At 44.7% G+C, this 17,463-nt stretch overlaps 1 protein-coding gene across 1 annotated transcript in view; it reads left to right on the forward strand.

The window, feature by feature from the left end:
* LOC119160929 (large ribosomal subunit protein eL34) overlaps window positions 1-17,463 on the forward strand; it is a 38,221-nt gene that overhangs the window by 1,639 nt on the left and 19,119 nt on the right. The window contains exon 4 of the mRNA XM_037413207.2: window positions 9,326-9,429. Within this exon, the coding sequence (XP_037269104.1) occupies window positions 9,326-9,429 (104 nt within the window). The remainder of the gene's footprint in view (window positions 1-9,325; window positions 9,430-17,463) is intronic.

The following is a 17,463-nucleotide window of genomic DNA, read 5'->3' on the forward strand; positions in this document are numbered from 1 at the left end:
GGCATGGTTTGCCCGGGAGCATGCATGGCCCTAATAGACTTGTAGACCATTGGCACCATTGAAGAGTGCCTTTCTTTAGCAGCGTTCTCACTCAGCCTTTTGGTGCTGGCGACTTGCCGATACCAAAATAATAGTGTGCTCAAGCTGACACTGGCAAATTTAGTGCGACTTTTCAAAGCGAGAGTTTTTGTGCTTTGAACACTTCAAGGATAGTGACTATGACACGAGCCCTGCTGTCTTGCTTATGTTTGGCATGCAAGTGGCAGTACCTAAAGCAGGATGCTGCCCTCTTCATTTTCTCCAGAGTGGAAGGGTTATTATGTATATAGTTTTGGAGGCCTCACTGAGTCTCAATCATCGCTCATGGAACCACTGTCACTCGCGCCTTGAATCTTTGCATGCTCCCGACATGCCAGGTAGTATTAGTGTTTCTTAAGAAAAAGGCACTATTTTTTCTTTTATGTGGGGGCACCAGGGACATGGCGCCGCTTAGCGCAGCGCCACACATTGCGATTCTTTAGAGGTACCCGCCTCGGTGGTCTAGTCACCAAGGCACTTGGCTGCTAACCCGCAGGTCGCGGGATCGAATCCCAGCCTCGGTGGCCGCATTTTTCGATGGAGGTGAAAATGCTTGAGACCCAATCGCTAAGATTTAGGTGTAAGGTAAAGAACCCCTGGTGCTCGAAATTTCTGGAGCTTTCTACTACGGCGTCTCTCATAATGATATAGTGGTTTTGGGATGTTGAACCCCAACAATTATTAGTATTATCTTGAGAAGTGTGGAAAAGAAAAGTACTTACCTGCCAACTCTCCCGAATTTTGAACTAATCTTCTGATAGTACGAAAGGTATCTTAATCTACCGAAATGTGGCCGCCACAGCTGAGGTGTCTTTTTTTTTTTTAAATCATGCACGTACATCAGCTTTTTGTGCTGCAAGAGTTGCAATACTGCGGAAAGCACTCGCTATTACATTTATAGTTCATTGTAACCATACTGTAGAGTACTCCTAAGTATATTCTAGGCACTATGGTATTGTGCATGTGAGCCAAGGCGGGCAGCCGCAAGACACGATCGTCACTGTTTCGAAAAAATGCGAGAGAAAAGGTACTGCAACCTGTCAGTCTTTCTGTCTTGGCCCCCTCATTTTGCGCGCTAGACCTATGCAGCTTCCCTGGGCCTCAATTGTAAGTGTTTCGTGGTTGGGGGGGTTGCCTCTTTCCCAGAGTTCAGCTAGGAGGTCGATAGTGGTGTCAAAAGCAGAGAAGCACTTGCAAGTGTTTCTGTACTGGCACACAGCGGAGTTTCTGTGCTTTGTGGCTTCGCGGAAAGGTGACAAGTACGGATTCTGTACCATGTGTGCCTATAATTAGAATCAAAGCGAATTCGAACACTGTAGTATTCATTCATGTATTTGAATATTCACACCCTAGTTTTTGCAATAATTTGGGCAATTTTAAGCATGCCTTTTGCATATGCCAAGCGAATTTTATGAGCCGCTTTATGGTGAATTGTGGGCTTCTACACCTACCACTCTAGGTTTTTTTCTTACCCCCCCTCCAGGCTTTTTTTATGTAGCATTTTTTCTCTCACCTCTATTTCTTCTCTTTCACCTTACTTTTTTTTTTTTTGCTCTCACTCCTTTCAATTCCCATTCCTCTGGGAGTGTATCGGTTGAGGTGTCCTCACATGGGAGACATTTATCGTGCACTCCACACCCCATTTCTTAATTTTTCTATCTTTTCCTAAAGAATACCCCCTCTCCCTTTACACTTGCTTGCTTCGTTCCACTTCCTAGTGATCACTAGAGACATTTTATCGTGCACTCCACACCCCATTAAGAATCTTTTTATCTTTTCCTAAAGAATACACCCTCTCCCTTTACACTTGCTTGCTTCGTTCCACTTCCTAGTGATCACTAGAGCCAAAAATAATCACGTCACAGAAATGTGCAGGTTTTCTTTACAATCACTGAATGACAAGAACATTGGAGCAGCGCTAAGCTGGGCCTTGAACCCAAAGTGCTGTAGCAGACAAAGAGCCGTTTTGCTATTCCCCTGAGTCGCTGGGTTAGACTGGCATCATACTAGGGCATTCAGGGAATCCATCAAGCTGAAAAAGCTTGATTGATTGATATGTGGGGTTTAACGTCCCAAAACCACCATATGGTTATGAGAGAGGTCGTAGTGGAGGGCTCCGGAAATTTCGACCACCTGGGGCTCAACGTGCACCCAAATCTGAGCACACGGGCCTACAAAATTTTCGCCTATATCGGAAATGCAGCCACCACAGCCGGGATTTAATCCCGCGACCTGCGGGTCGAGTACCTTAGCCACTAGACCACCGCGGCGAGGACCTGGAAAACCTTAAAATCCCCGAAAAGTCGGGGAATTCGGACCCTTCTGAAAAAGTCTGAATTTCTGAAAGACCTTGCCAGGTCATGGAAACTGACAGCAAGCAGTTCTGGGTGGCCGTCACAAAAATAAGCATTACCATTGATCAAAGTTTAAAAAATCGGTCTTCCAACTGCAACTACAGTGAGCTGCTTGAAGAGGTGTGGAAAAAAAGAAAGAGTGCATTTCTGTTGTTTCTTAGTGTAAACGCGAAAGGGTACACTGACCCATGGAACACGAAGTTGACTGATGTTTCGGCACCCGATGTGGGAGAGAGCCTTGTTCACAATAAAAGCCATAAGAAAAGCACAGCATACTTAAGTATGCCTAAATAAATGCATGACATAAGCAGCGATAGTGCATTGTCATAAGTGTCTCATCACTCCTGTACAGTGTATGTACAGTCGTCTGTGTATCTGGATTCCAGGTGCAGGCTAGACGCAAGCTTCTTTTAAGTGCGGAGCATTTTATAGTCGCACCTACTCGCAAATCCGGTGTTGGCGATGGTGTCTACACCCCAACTGTGCGTGTTTGCGTTTCATGCCGCATGCTCGTGCCAACTGTCGCTCTCTCTCCCCCCCCCCCCCCCTATCGCCTTGCAAGGCCGACGCAGGCAGCATCTGCTTGTAAAAACTGGCTTGCGCTGCACAACTGTTCACTGGCCACCCCACATGTGTAGGCATTGGATCAGGCGTTCGTAATTCAGTCAAGGGCGTCTTAACTTGGCTTTCGCATGACTTGACACTTTGCTTTGACTGGGGTAGATGCGACGGAAGCAACAGGACATTCAACCAGTAGTGGGGCACAACCCAACATCAGTGTTCCACCACTCGTTAAAGGCAATGCTTCTCCTTCATTTAATACATACGATTAATGAAGACGAAATAACAATTAAGCATTCCCAAACCTTACCCAGTTACGCAACATTCACACGATATCCCCACCACTCTGTGACGCACTTACACGAGTCTCCCCCTTGTGGGAATATGCGAGTTTTTTCTTTGTCCAGAACACAGGCGTTTTACAAATCTATTTGGTGATCTGTAGATTTCGCGTGTTTAGCGAGGGCAGTCGAGGCCACGCGACGTTTTGTTGTGTCATGTTTGTGTTTAACTCTTTTTCTTGAAATCACCAGTTTCATCGATGTACTGGTTGTCACAATAGACCATTTTCAAGCACACCAGCGCCACCAACGGGCGCGCAAGCGCTCATGGGAAAAGTTGGCATGCCAGAGCAACCGCCGCGACGAGTATGCATGCCTCGCGCTTTACCTTTGCGCTGGTGCTGTTCCAGGACTTCTTAGACACCATGAATTTGGCAAGGTGCAACATATTGCTCCATAATTCAATCACGAACTTTATTGTTTAGCTGTGAGGGCCTCTCGACTAGCTCCGTTGGATTTGTTGAGCAGCTCAGAAACGCCACCCTTTCGTTTTCCTCGACACCAGTGCTCTACGGCAAAAATGAAACAGGGACAACTCGGTTGCCAATGAAGCACACCAGCGGTCTTAATCCCAAATACAGAGATGTTACTTGAGTGGTGCCTTCGACTTGACTTAAGTAAGACGGCGTGAAGGAAGCAGCGGACTTCAAAACGCTCAAGTCAGCCTTCGCGTTTCATAGATGCTCAGGCTGTGTTGCTTGGTCAAGTCAAGAAGGAGCTTCAAAGCAGAAGCATGCTGCTTGCCTGCTAACGAGGTTAATAATGAAGTAGTTTGCATGAGGCATGTGTTAAAGCAAAAAAAGGAGCATACGTTTAAAAATAACTATAAAAACGAAATGCCACAAGCATAATTTTGCCATTTTATGGCTAACGAGCGGCATGTGGTGCCTGCCGCCATAGCCATGCGCAGTGTTGCTTCTGTAGAGCGTCTGTTGCCCACTGGTTTTAGTGGCCACCCAAATGCGGCGCATTTGGAGGCGAAACAAGCGTCGTGTTGGGTTTTTCTGTATTTTTTATTATTATTTTTTTTTCAATCGATCGCCACGGCATGTATTTGTGCTGACCTGGCTCAGGAGGTAACGCGATTTTCACGGTGTTCGCGTTTGCCTATGGACATGCTTGTAGCGGGCTAGGTCGCAGTTATATATGAAAAATAAACAAGTTCAGGGAACAAAAGAGATTCGTATCCTTTTGTTGAGCTTAGTAAACGAGAAAAAGCGGGGGTCAGGACGCTGCCCTCAGCAGAATATTGTCTCACGGAGTGCAGCAATGTCTCACCGCATGATGGTGGAGGGGGAGGCACATGATCAGGAAACCCATGATAGGGGCACTTCTTTTTTTTGTGTGTCTGTGGAATTTTTCGTAGCGTTGTACTGCAAATGATGCCTTTCTGGGCTAGAAACGGCGCCCTAGACGGGACGAAAGGATAAACGAGGCACACAGACACAGCGTTGAGTCAGTTTTGTACCGAAAGAGATGGAAAATGTCGTCGTGTTTTAGAAAAACAGAAATAATCTTTCCGGTTACAGAACACTTCGGCGTCATCACCACTGGGGCTATTAATACGCATGTGTGTGTAGTCGACACAACCTGTAACGCCAGGGAACTCAGCCACTTCATAACAGTCCAGCATATTTGTAGGAAGTGCCGCCGGCTGCAGAAAGCGCACGAGCATCACGTACAGGTGCTTTGTGATGAGTAGCGTAACTTTTCCGACTGCATGGTACACTGTCGACTACGGAATGCGGACGAGATTCCCGGTGACTGTTCGGAATGTGCCAGCGCCTTAAAACCTGAGAGCCATCAGTAGCTAAAACCTGAGAGCCATTGGTAGCTGTAACACTAGAGGCACAGGTTGTCTTCGGTTGTCCCCACTTTCACGGAGCGGCAACATAGCCAGCAGCTGCCGCATGGCGTTCTTCGTTGATCTGTACCGAGCGTGGAATTGTTGCTCGTCGTACAACTCCATTGGGTTTCTTCGGTCACGCAAAGCGGGTCGAGGAATCTTCGGCAGGCAGTGTGCCTCAGAAAATTCTACGCTTAGGGTGAGGGAAGCAAACTCAAAAGTGGCCACCCTCCGTGCGACTTCCGTTCGAGAGGTGGCCATGTTGGAATCACGCATGAAGTCGCTTTCAAGCTAGCCCCGCTGCTGACTTGAAACTTGTCCTGACTTCGACAGAGCCAAGTCGCCTTCAAGTCGTCCTCAAGTTCGAGAACGATTTATGGCGACGGGTAAGACTGTCTTGAGTCAAGTACGAGTCAACATCTCTGCATTCTGGGGTTAGATTTACAGATGCATTCGTAACCAATGTCCATTGACATTGTCGACAAGTAGAATTTGAGGTTCCAATTTTTGAAGAGTACTGTAGAAAGTATAGTCGGCATTTAATAAAATAAGACCCATTCAAACAACAGTGTGCGCGTTACTGACACCATATGTGTAATGACAATAACTGTGTAACCTGCATTGACACTAGTTGGAATAGTACTTAAAATGAAAAAAGAAAAGCAGGACATGAAAGCCTGGGAATATACGCACCATCTAGTGCTCCCTTACAAATGAAAGTTACACGCGTAAAAAATAAAATCTACAAAAATACGGGTGCAGCGTGCGTGTTATAAACACGCATAAAAAGTCAAACAATGGTATAATTACAGTCTTATTAATAGTCAAATTACTTGTCTTGTAAGAACCGCGAAGGCCAACTTGCACAAAGTGCAGAGTTATTTGTGACATGATATGCTTCCGCAATTTCTCAATTTGTCTGATTAGATTGATGGTACAAAACTGCTGTGCTTTCGAAGACTGAATCGCATTTGCATGATTGACATATAGCGGGGCGAGATAAGACAACTCCATTAAATGAATTCCGAGGCTCGCTAGTGCACGTGTTAACACACATCAACCAGTGTAGCTGATGGGGGACGAAAGAGATAAAGAAATTTGTGTTTACCTGCTACACATTAACTGACAAAACAACTGACATGACTGATTGAATTTTCGTTGGGTTACAGCAGACTAGTAATACTAATATCTGGCATTCCAATGTCTCAAATCATAGTTGGGGGCTCTGGACCATCTGGTGTTCTTTAATATGCACTGACATCGCACAGTACACTAGCTATTACCATATCGCCGCCACCGAAATGCGACTGCCATGGCATGGCTCGAACACGCGACCTTCGGGTCAGCAGCAGAGCACCGTTGCCACTGTTGCACCGCGGTAGACCTCACTTCTGACCCTTGCGATCTCTTGTGCACAAGGGAACAAATGCGACTAATCTCATTTGTAGTGGCGACCCCCCCCCCACCCCCCCCACTTCTTTATTCACGGGTCAAGTACGCCAATATTTATCTTTCTTTGTCATGTGAACCAATTTTCGCAAACCGATGCAAGAATATGCAGCATTCCGGCCTTTAAGGCGATTGATTTGCAGCTGAAAACCACTAATCTCATGTGAGCAAGTTTTTTTTTTTTTTTCCCTGATGCAATGCTTAGCATGACATCACAATTCCTTATGTAAAAATATTTGAATGATGCACCGACGCATGATTAAAACACCGCTTTCGGTGAACCCACAGTGAAACTTAAAAGCATGTACCAAGAAACTGCAAATTGTCAGAGCAAAGAACCTCACAAATGAATCTTAGTCCTATTCCTTTTTGTTTAGAATGTGCTCACTTCTTTGTAAAGCTCGTGACTTGTGAAATAAAATAATAATCTCTGTACTTGAATACTGAAAAACCTCTCTGCAGTTTGGCTACACTCCATCACGGACAGTTAATTGTTCAACTTAGTAACAAGTAATCATAGAATAATTATGAATTCAATGTTCCAGCTGCCATTGCTCACGATGACACGTTTTGACTGCTTGTATCGGCACGTCATCATTTATTCGCATGCCGCTTAACTGCTACAACCTGTATACGTCCACTTGGTTAAGCGACACGGACTGCATCATTCTTTTCGTATTTCATGCGTAGATATACGTGCAGGTGTGTTCAGACATGTATAGTATTTTGGATGGAATAATAGTCAACATGTGGGGATGCTTTTCATTTTTTTTCCCCCGTCTGGTGCTCCCACGGTGCCAACCAGCAGCGGACGACGTAAAACAGCCAGCGCGCTTGACCGGTTTCGACGTACACACTTCTCCCACAGTGCTTCGCGCGCTCGCGGGTGCTCTGGGATCTCTGGAAAATGGTCTATTGTGGCAGCCTACGGCATAAACAAGACCAAGGAAATTTCTGCTCTGCAACTTGTTCTTCACATTGGCTAAAGCATTCCTTAGGTTTCATGTTGGTACATGCGCTATTTTGATATCTGTTGCTTCTGTATATCACACGGCATATCTGACTTCCGAACCACAACATTACTCGCGTCTAAATTTATGCATGTTTGTCTAGGCCACGATTTGAACTCTGCTTGAAGGCCATCTTGTTTTTTTATTTTAGGCTAGAACTGCCTTCAGCAAAAGCTTTCTGGGCTACTCATGCCTTTTATTTTTATTTTTATTATTATTATTATTATTATTATTATTATTGGTGATGCATCACCAAACGTCCTCAGCTGGACACTCATTGCTGGTAGCCCGTGTTACAACGGTAGCACTTGGGTAACTTCAGCTGAATTTCTCATTTCAGTTTCATACGATTGTGTAAATAAATCTGCAATTATTTTTCAGTGTCACATCCACAGAAGAGTACGTAAGCATACCTGGCAAGAGTCCCGGATGGGCTGGGAGACTCCCGGATGTTTTGTGTTAGCGACATTGGCTCAAGGAAATTCCTGAAGCTTCGTAGGTCAAGTCTTGGCCCCTTCAGAGAACAATGTTCTTTATTTTATTTATTTATTAGGAGCTACTTAAGACTTCCTAGACACCTTCAAAATCGTTTTGTTGATTGATCTGAGAATGTCAAGGTGGCGTCACTCACGAGTTCTGTTTTTGCTTCATTTTCTCACTAAATTTTAGTCTTGTGACAAGCCTGGAGATGGTATTATTAGTCTTGTGACAAGCCTGGAGATGGTATCATTTGCTAATACAAGAAAATTCTTATCTCTTTAGTGTCCCTAAAAGGCACAGGTATTATGCTGTGCCTAACATTTGGCTGGTCATACTTGCAGCAGTCCAACTTGTATCCAATTCAATCTGTATTAAAGTCAGAAACTAGCTTGATGACTTTTTTCAAGAAAAATATTCAAGGATCAAATTAATGTGGGGATGAAAAAACTTGAGCCAGTCGAAACTCCTTTAGCAGATGAGGACTTGGTAAAGGTGAAATCATTGTATGGCATTGTAGTGAGGTTTGGCACTTTTCAAAAGCCAGGAAGCATAAAATAATAGTATAATGAGGGAACTCAGGATAATTACCTTGCAAGTACAACAGGATACCTTGCATCTCTGATAATGCTTTGAAATTTCGTATATGTAAGGAACTAGTAGAGAAACAAGACTGGACATCTCTACTCTTAATTTTTCTGTTTATATGACTAAAGATCTCTAATGTTTGAGAAATGTATAAAAAAAATTTCTGCTTATGGCACTGCTCTGTATCATTGAAAGACCATGGACATGAACCCTTAAACCCCTTGAATTTAAGCCTTGGAAGCCTGCACAAATTTTGCGGGTGTTTTTCACACGCTTCAAACTTGCACTGTGCAGGCAGATTTCTACGTCCTTGAAAACTTGTCACTTTTTTTTCCTTGGAATGCTATGGTGAGATGTCATCTGCTTCTGGTTATTTTCGCTGCAAAGTAGAAAAGGCACAGAAGGTTCACGAAATGACGAAAGCACTAAATGGAGCCACCACAAAGCTATGCCACAAGTCAAGTAGTAGCAGTAGTAGAGAACCTTAGTGGTTCAAAATAGGATAAACGATTCTGGGGTCGGTTGTGGTCACTGTTTGAGAGCTCCAGCATTGTGGTTGATCTACTTATGGAAAACGTACTCGTATGCTGCATAAAATCACTGTCTCCTTACCTGTTCCAGATCACGCCTGCAAGGCCAAGGGAGCTGTCCGCACTTAGCAAGCGTCACAAGACTGTCACAAGGACCTATGGTGGCTCGCGCTGCGGAAAGTGTGTGAGGAATAGGTGAGCGGCAGTTGTTGTGATTAGACCCAAATAATTGTGTGGGTGAGGGCACATCGTTTTATCCTCCCCTCCCCCCTCCTTGAAAAAATATTGAAAGCAGTGTTGTCAAGCATTTTTTACTTAGCCATATTTGCCAATTCATAGTTGCTGTTCTGATATAAAAAGAGTTGGCTGTGGATTCAAAGCCATGTTCTGTAATCCTTTGCCTTTAGCAAAGCATTGCATATGTAACAGGTATTGCTGCATGTACAGTGCAGGACTAAATCAGAACTGCGACACTGGTGGGAAAATGAATTCACACTTTTTCACTTCTTTAAGGGGGACGTGTCTTTCAGAACAAACTTTCTTGTTTCTGGTTAGATCTTGATGAAAATAGGCACAGGGACTAAAAATGACCTCATAATGCTTCCATAAAAATTTCAAGATATCATGAAAACTTTCTGAGAAACAAATAATTTCATTACTGGACCTCGTGGAGCGGCTGGAGAGTTTAAAAAATGACAGAAAGTTGGTAAACACTGTGTGCAGAGGTGAATGTATGCTCTAGGGGGCTGCGTTTTCAAAATAATTTTTTTGCAACACTAAAATTTGTAGTTCATGTTTTCTCCACTGATACATCAATGAGCACATTTGCACTACAAACAAGAAACCCTACCAAAAATTTTTAAAAGGCGAAATCTTAACAATAAAAACGCAGCCCCCTGAAGCACAGTTCAAGGAGCATTACAAAAAACACAGAATCAAAATCTGTCAAGTAGTTGCGAAGATATCTGCTCCACGAGCTGAGCAACATGCCAAAAAAACAGTATTGAGAAAACGAGGTTCAAAGTCTTGAGTCACGGTTTACATGCCTAATAGGCACCAGGGTTGTAGTCCTTAGTGTCCTTTGCAGTGCGGTCCTTAGTGTCCGAATCGTGCTACTGGTGGTGCTGGTAGATGGCCTCGCATCCTCACGCGAAGTACTTGGCTGAGCATCCGCGATGTCTACATCCTCGCGCGAAGTGCTAGGCTTAGCATCCGCGGCGTCTACATCCTCGCGGGAAGTGCTTGGCTGGGCATCCGCGGCGTCTACATCCTCGCGCAAAGTGCTTGGCTGGGCATCCGCGATGAATACATCCTAACGCGAAGTGCTAGGCTTAGCATCCGCGATGTTTGCAGCCTGCGCGGAACGACGAACGGATGTTTCCTCAGACAGCACAAAGCACTGCTCCACAGGCATATGAACAGTTTCGTCGATGCTCGCGGACGATGCTCCGTGCGTGCTTGTTCTCGGCTGCGAGTCCTCGTCGTGCCGCACGCCGTCGTCGCTGCTCGCAGAAGTTGCCGGACTGAATTTCTTTTTCACGATCGGCGGCTTCGGCTTACGAGCACCAAATTGCTGCGCAGTCTTGCGTTTCTTCTTGAACGATCGCCGGTCCATGATCGCATGCGGGAACTGATCTCAAAACTGCAATGCGCCAAACTGGATAACAATGTTTTTCTCCTTTCACGAGCGCCGGTCTTATCGCAGCGCCATGCGATCTCGAAACCACGCCGCGACGAGTTGAAACCAAATGCAGTAAGCGGCCCGTCAGCGCGTAGAGCAGACGACCTTTGCGCTAATTGCTACAAGCGACCGCACGAAACCACGCCGCGACGAGTTGAAAACAAATGCAGTAAGCGGCCCATCAGCGCGTAGGGCAGACGACATTTGCGCCGATTGCTACAAGCGACCGCACGAAACCACGCCGCGAGGAGTTGAAAACAAATGCAGTAAGCGGCCCGTCAGCGCGTAGAGCAGTCGACATTTGCGCCGATTGCTACAAGCGACCGCACGGGCGACCAATGCGGAGCCGCCGTACAGTCACGTGAAGCGCGTCGCCAATCGGAAACTGTTGTGATACCTTTACACTTTGGCTTGCTGTGGGCTTGCTCTTGCCTGGTTCAGCCGGTCGAGGCGGCAAATTTGAAATGGAAGAATCGCGCTATCCATAGAGACAAAGATGGCGGTGCTAGGTTACGTGGTTGCGGAGATATCGCGGTTCGAAAAATGCCGTTTTTTCGTAATTTCCGTGAAATTCATCGCCACCCTAGCTTCGATAAAAATTTTTTACGTCATTTCTACGCTGTTTTCAGGGACGAAACTTCGAAATTAGATAGAAAAGGGGTCACAGAATGTGAAAATGAGATTTTCAGAAAATCGATTTTTTGGTCAAATTTCGCGATGCCAAAGCCGCGTCCCCCCCTTAAAGTGGTCAAATAGCTACAGCCACATTTGAAATGGCTCCGACGGCCTGTCAGTACAAACATGAGGCATTTTGGTGCTTGCACAAGTCTATATGAATTCGTTTGGTACCTGCAGGAAACCAGCCGATAGTTCCTAGTTCCTTCCTGACACCCCCTACTTAGTTCATGCTGTCACTTCTAGGGCACTTATATTGCCCGATTTGTGTTGTCATGGCCACTCATTTCCTGGCCACACACTGTCGAGTTGGTGGGAAGTTGTTTTCATTCCGAAAAGCAACGAATCTGTGTGGGGCACTTAGAGGTATTGTACAGTAAGGCAGCAATGAACGGCATCAGAGTATGTGTAGGTAGTTGGCGTGCAGTGCGCTTACAACTTCACTTGGCCCCACACTCTACCGATCAGTTAGTAGAAGGCACTTATAATAGTTCTCAATGATGGAATTGCTGGCATGGTTGCTGCTTTGTGCCATTATGCCTCCATGCATTTTTGATGCTTATTCGTGAAGGCATTGCAGTATGGAGCAGACACTGTGGCTTCTTTAATTACCGTATTTACTCGCGTAACGAATGCACTTTTTCTTTCTAAAGAACTGAATCAAATTTGAGGGTGCATTTATTATGTGGGGCAAACTTTATGAAAACTTTTTCAGTGTGAGCAGAAAAATGCACTAATTCTAAAAAAAAGTTAGATTGCTAAGTGTCTTTGTTGCACTTAACCCATTTTCGGTGGTTGAAGGAGCTATCTTCTGCAAGCTGTTGCCGCATTGCCCGTGCACGCCAAAAGAGTGTTTTGTGACTATCTTTTCTCGCAATTGTTTAACTGCAACAGAGGTATCTGCTGTGATCTCGAGGGGCACCCAGAAGCGTGGGCTACGACACCACTACACACTTTAACAACTTCATGGTAACCTCGCACGACGACCGCGAGGGCGCCATTGGCATTGTAGCAAGCAACTAACAATGTGGCCAACACCCCCAAAGCATCAAAACATCACGTCGATAACAAGATTAAGGACAAAATACGGCGGCCGCCTCACTTGCAACAGAAGCGAGAATTTGGGACTATGTTGGGGAAATAGTCACAATCTTCTCTGGGCAACAAGCGATTTCTTTCTGGTTTTCCAGAAACCTGCGACACGATGGCGACGAAGGGCCCCTTCGTAACAGCCAAAGCGACAACAAATGCTGTCGTCGCTCGAAAATTGCGTGCATGTGGTTGGGCCTTAAGGGGGCAGACTGGTCTTAGACATTTTTTTGTTTATTTCTTCAGTAAACGTGATTAAACTGCACAGGATTATGCAGTTTTTTCTGCTGGTTTCAAATATTTAATTAGTTTTCATGTAAGTCATCCTGTTCCTGAGATAACTTAAGTTCACCCCCTATTATTTAAGGCCGCCATAGAAATAAAGTGCTTAAGTGATATTTAAGATATGCCAACATAGACTAATGACTATAGAGTGAAAGTATTCAAGAGTTTTTTTTTGTTTTTCGGCCTTTTTTATGGTTATTTTACAGCAAAATGAACTATTCATTTGCAAAAGCAGTTAGAATTATATTACAATCTTGATGAGTAATTAATTAAAACTCCCATACTTGCATTCTACACACATACAGCTCCCATACTTGCATTCTACACACATACAGGTTTCCATTGCAAAAAGAATTATCATACCTGCCCTAGCTGCAGAGATATTGAGGCCTCAAAAGTGAACTGTCGTAAATTTACTTTTTTTGAGAACAATAAAAAAAACTGAAAACACACTGCTTTTTTAATAAGAAACAATCGTGGTGTGCATGTTTGCAATGTTCATAACGGTGCTCATAAATTCGTAGCAGAGCTTCTAACACAGGTGCCAGCCAATTATAAAGAAGCTTAGAAGTCTGTTCCCCATTTTTTGCAGGTTTTGCATGTTGACAGCACCAAGAATCTGGACAGTTAGAGTGACATTACAAAAAAATGACTAATTCCTAGTGTGTGTAAATTTGCAGAGAGATAGAAAAATATTTGCAGAAACCAAATATGTCAATTTTAAAATTGCATTTTTTTGTCACTTTTTGGTCCCAAAGTACAGTCTGCCCCCTTGAGTTTTGTTCACTGTAGACCACTTATAACCTAACCGCTTATAGTGCACAACCGCTTACAATGCGGTCTTTTTCTACTCTCATTTACTCTCCCATAGAACCTTATGTATATGCATACTGCTTATTGTGCAGTGCCCCAAGATCAAAGACTGGTTCTAGTGCGGTTGCCGAAAATTGTTTCTGACAAATGCGGTAACGAGTGCCCTTCTAAAAGGAGGCGCACAGGGTGCGCTGCTGGGGAGTGAACGAGGTCGTTACGGGGAAGGAGGGGACACGGAGTGAACGAACAAAGGGCGGAGGACAGAAAATAAGAAAATAAAAAAAGACTGTGGGACACTGCGCGGGCTCGTCGAGTAAGAGAAGAGGACGGTTGCCTTCGTTACCGATAAACCTTTACACCGGCGTCGATGCGGCTACAGCGTACGTCGCTAGCGTGACTTCGGCTGTGCGCCGCTGAACGGTGTGATCCCGTCTTCATCAACTGCATGTGCTCGAGTTTCCTGTCGGGAAAGACGTCATCGTTATCACGCTTTCAACAAATATCGCATTTGCTTCCTCGTTTGTAAATTGAAAACCTTTTACGGTTTTATAATGCGAGCGTTCACTTTTGCTGCCAGTGCACTGTTGTACGTAAGCTTGGCGAGTTGTCGTCGTTGCTGATCTCCCGGTCGCGAAGGCGAACTTTGTATGACGCACGGTGTTCTTAGTTTACTGCTGGTGCGATCCTTGTGGCGCCGAATCATGTTCTGGACAAACTTTCAGCGAGAACATGCCAAACGGCAAGCTAGGCCTAATCAGCATTGATTGCGGTTTGGTACCGAATCAGAGACACTCTTTGCAGTGGCCGCACCTGACTGAAAGGAATACATACGTTAATGAAAAGGAGGGCGGCACGTGTAGCGCTCAAATAGTGATTCGCGATTAGATTGTGATGTCTTAAATCGGGTGTGCGTCCGTGAAATCGAATGGTTGGCGTCTTTCAACGCGTCAAATTCTGAATGGGATTCTGTGTTTTTGTGTAATGTGCATAATTGAGGCGGTCTGGTAGTCGGCAAATTTCCGCGATGGTGCTTTCATTTGTTAGACCCCCCCCCCCCCCCCTTTTCTTGTTCATTTCATTGTCAGCGCGTGTCTTTGGACGTCAAATTCTTTCAACATTCAGAACATTCAATTAGCAAGCACGCATCGCCTGTTTAGATTCTCTGACACGCGAAGCTGCATGCTCAACACGTTTTGCGCAAGTGCGGCTCTTGAAAAAGGTTGTTTTGGTTATAGTATTCATGACTTACATTATAAACGGTCTATACTGTATTTGCAGGAACCGACCATCGGTTGGCATGGGAAGTTTCGTGACCTTCGCTCGCTGTGTGTCAGCTGCGATATCTTTTCACTCACACCGTTCGTTAACCTCGCTATGGCGCATAGGTATTTAAGAAAGATGGGTACGTGCCACACACAGATAGAAAAATTATAGGGCGCGTGTGCGGGCGAAGTGGGGGAGGGAGCAAGCTGAGGTGGCTGAGGGGGGTCTGCATAATAGAAAAACGGAAAAGATCCAACGGGCAAGGAGGCCCCAGGTGTCCGTTAGCAGGACTGCGGCGGACAAATGTAGGGTTGCGTTTCTTAGGCGGGGACAAGAAAAATCCAAATTTTAACGACTGAAGTTGGGAGTGTGTTTATTATGTGAGTGCATTCATTAAGCGAGTAAGTAAGCTAATTCTCGCACATACCAGATCGCCCAACAAAAATACTTTTTTTTTTTTTCATGTGTAGTTATTGCACCCCCGAAAGTTGCAGCAGTAATGCCGTCTGCTCGTTCCCTGACAGTGATAACGAAAGCCTATGCCATCTGGCGCCGTCTTAATCTTAAGCCTCATGCATACTATCAATGCACAGAGCCTAAATCTAAGCCAAGAGACTACGGGACTGCTTTAAAGTCTAAAGTGATTCATCATGCACTAAACCACGACAACAGGGCCACTGGTAGGTACTGCGGAGTAGGTGAATGTTGTGTTCGCTACTGGCGACAGCAGCACAAGCAGCTGAAAGCCACCAAGATGCGTTAGGCCTTCAGTGTGCCTAAGACTGAGATTGATGGTAAACTTTATTTTGGCAAAATGCAACTGCGGATGATTCCGTGTTGGATGGCCATACGCTAACCTTTTGTGGGCTCTATTTGAGTGACAAATGCTAACGCTGCACCTGCAACGCCCTCAAACTTAGCATACTCAGAATACCTTGGCATTGCAGAAGACAAACTTTGGGAATCTTTTACAGTCGCAAATGGCCAGACTCGGTGAAGTGCTGATTTAACGCTGCGAGATGATCAATGCAGTAGCAGTGATGGATTCAATTGATGCTGTTTCATACCTACAAGTTAAACAGAAAGTCTTAAATTTTAGATGTTCCTGTACAGTGACTCTTTGGCACTTGTGGCTGTACTGCGAAGGTGCAGTGGTTCCAATCGTGCACCAAAGTGCGCCAAATCAGATTTACTGCACCATACTACAGTAAGCAAAACATGACGGTGATGGCCAGTGGCGTAGCCGGGGGGCGGGGTGGCACTGCCTATGCCCCCCAGCGGTAAAAAACCAGTAAAAAATCTCCGTATAATTGCTATCGCAATGAAAAAAAAATGGCTCTCGCCTTCGAGACGTCTTCATAAAGTACCCTGTGAGGGTTGTTTTCGTTTATTATTATTTAGTGCCTTCTAGAGGGCAGACACTAGAGGAAAATTTTGGAGTAGACAGAACGCCCTAACCGCATAAAGCACCGCTTCAAAAGGAAAATGAAGCTTGTTGAATCATTTAGTTTCAGCATGGAGAGATGAGTGCTGGAGCAGGTTGGCTTAATTAGATTAGCTAAATGATGTCATGTGATGCCTAGCAATACGTTCAGTTGTGAAGAATTTATCTTTGAATTAATCTTAGCGAACTGCAGTTAGGACTATATGAGTCTATAACAATGTATGTCGCAGCGGTTGTTTTACCCAATCTGCTGATAACCACATGGGTGTATTTAGAGTTAATTCATGAAGTTCCAGTATTGTTTATTTACTACAAAAATAATCACTGAACAAGTTTTTCCAGAATGCTCAACAGTGTGACCGCATCATTTTTGCATCAACTGAAATAGGGAGTGCTCCTAAGATGTCTGGCTCAATGTGGTTTGCAATGAATTGAATTATTTCCAGCTCTTCGCAACAGGCCCAATATAATTATGTTCTTGAATGGAAATTCAAATTGCTTCTCCTTTAGGGTTGGGAACTTAGTTGTTACGGATTGCTCGAAAATGGAAAATTTTGCTGCTCCAAAAATTGCTCTTAATCATCAGACCTCTGTAGCGTCACTGGAAGGTGTCCTTTCAAGCATGTTTGAAATATTGGCAGTTGACTGTGCTTCTTCAGCATTTCAAGGTTCAGCTGTGTATGCCTGAAGCAATATTTTTGTGTGCAGTCTATTCCTATATAGTTTGTATACATATATAGGTATACAGTAAACTGAAATCTGTTGAACAGAACTGCTGCTTAAATGGAACAAGTGCTTCTGACAAGATTGGTTTTGTTCTTGTATTCTGCAACCCAGTTCGTCTCTCAGTGAACGGAACTCTTGTTAAATGGAACACACTTTCTAGTCCCTTTAGGTTCTGTTTAAAGCTTCCAGTATAAAATTATTGAACTGAACAAGGCTTCAGAGGTTCATTAGCCTTGCCACGGTGGTCTAGTAG

This window comes from Rhipicephalus microplus, chromosome X, assembly GCF_043290135.1.
Source record: "Rhipicephalus microplus isolate Deutch F79 chromosome X, USDA_Rmic, whole genome shotgun sequence".
NCBI lineage: Eukaryota > Metazoa > Arthropoda > Arachnida > Ixodida > Ixodidae > Rhipicephalus > Rhipicephalus microplus.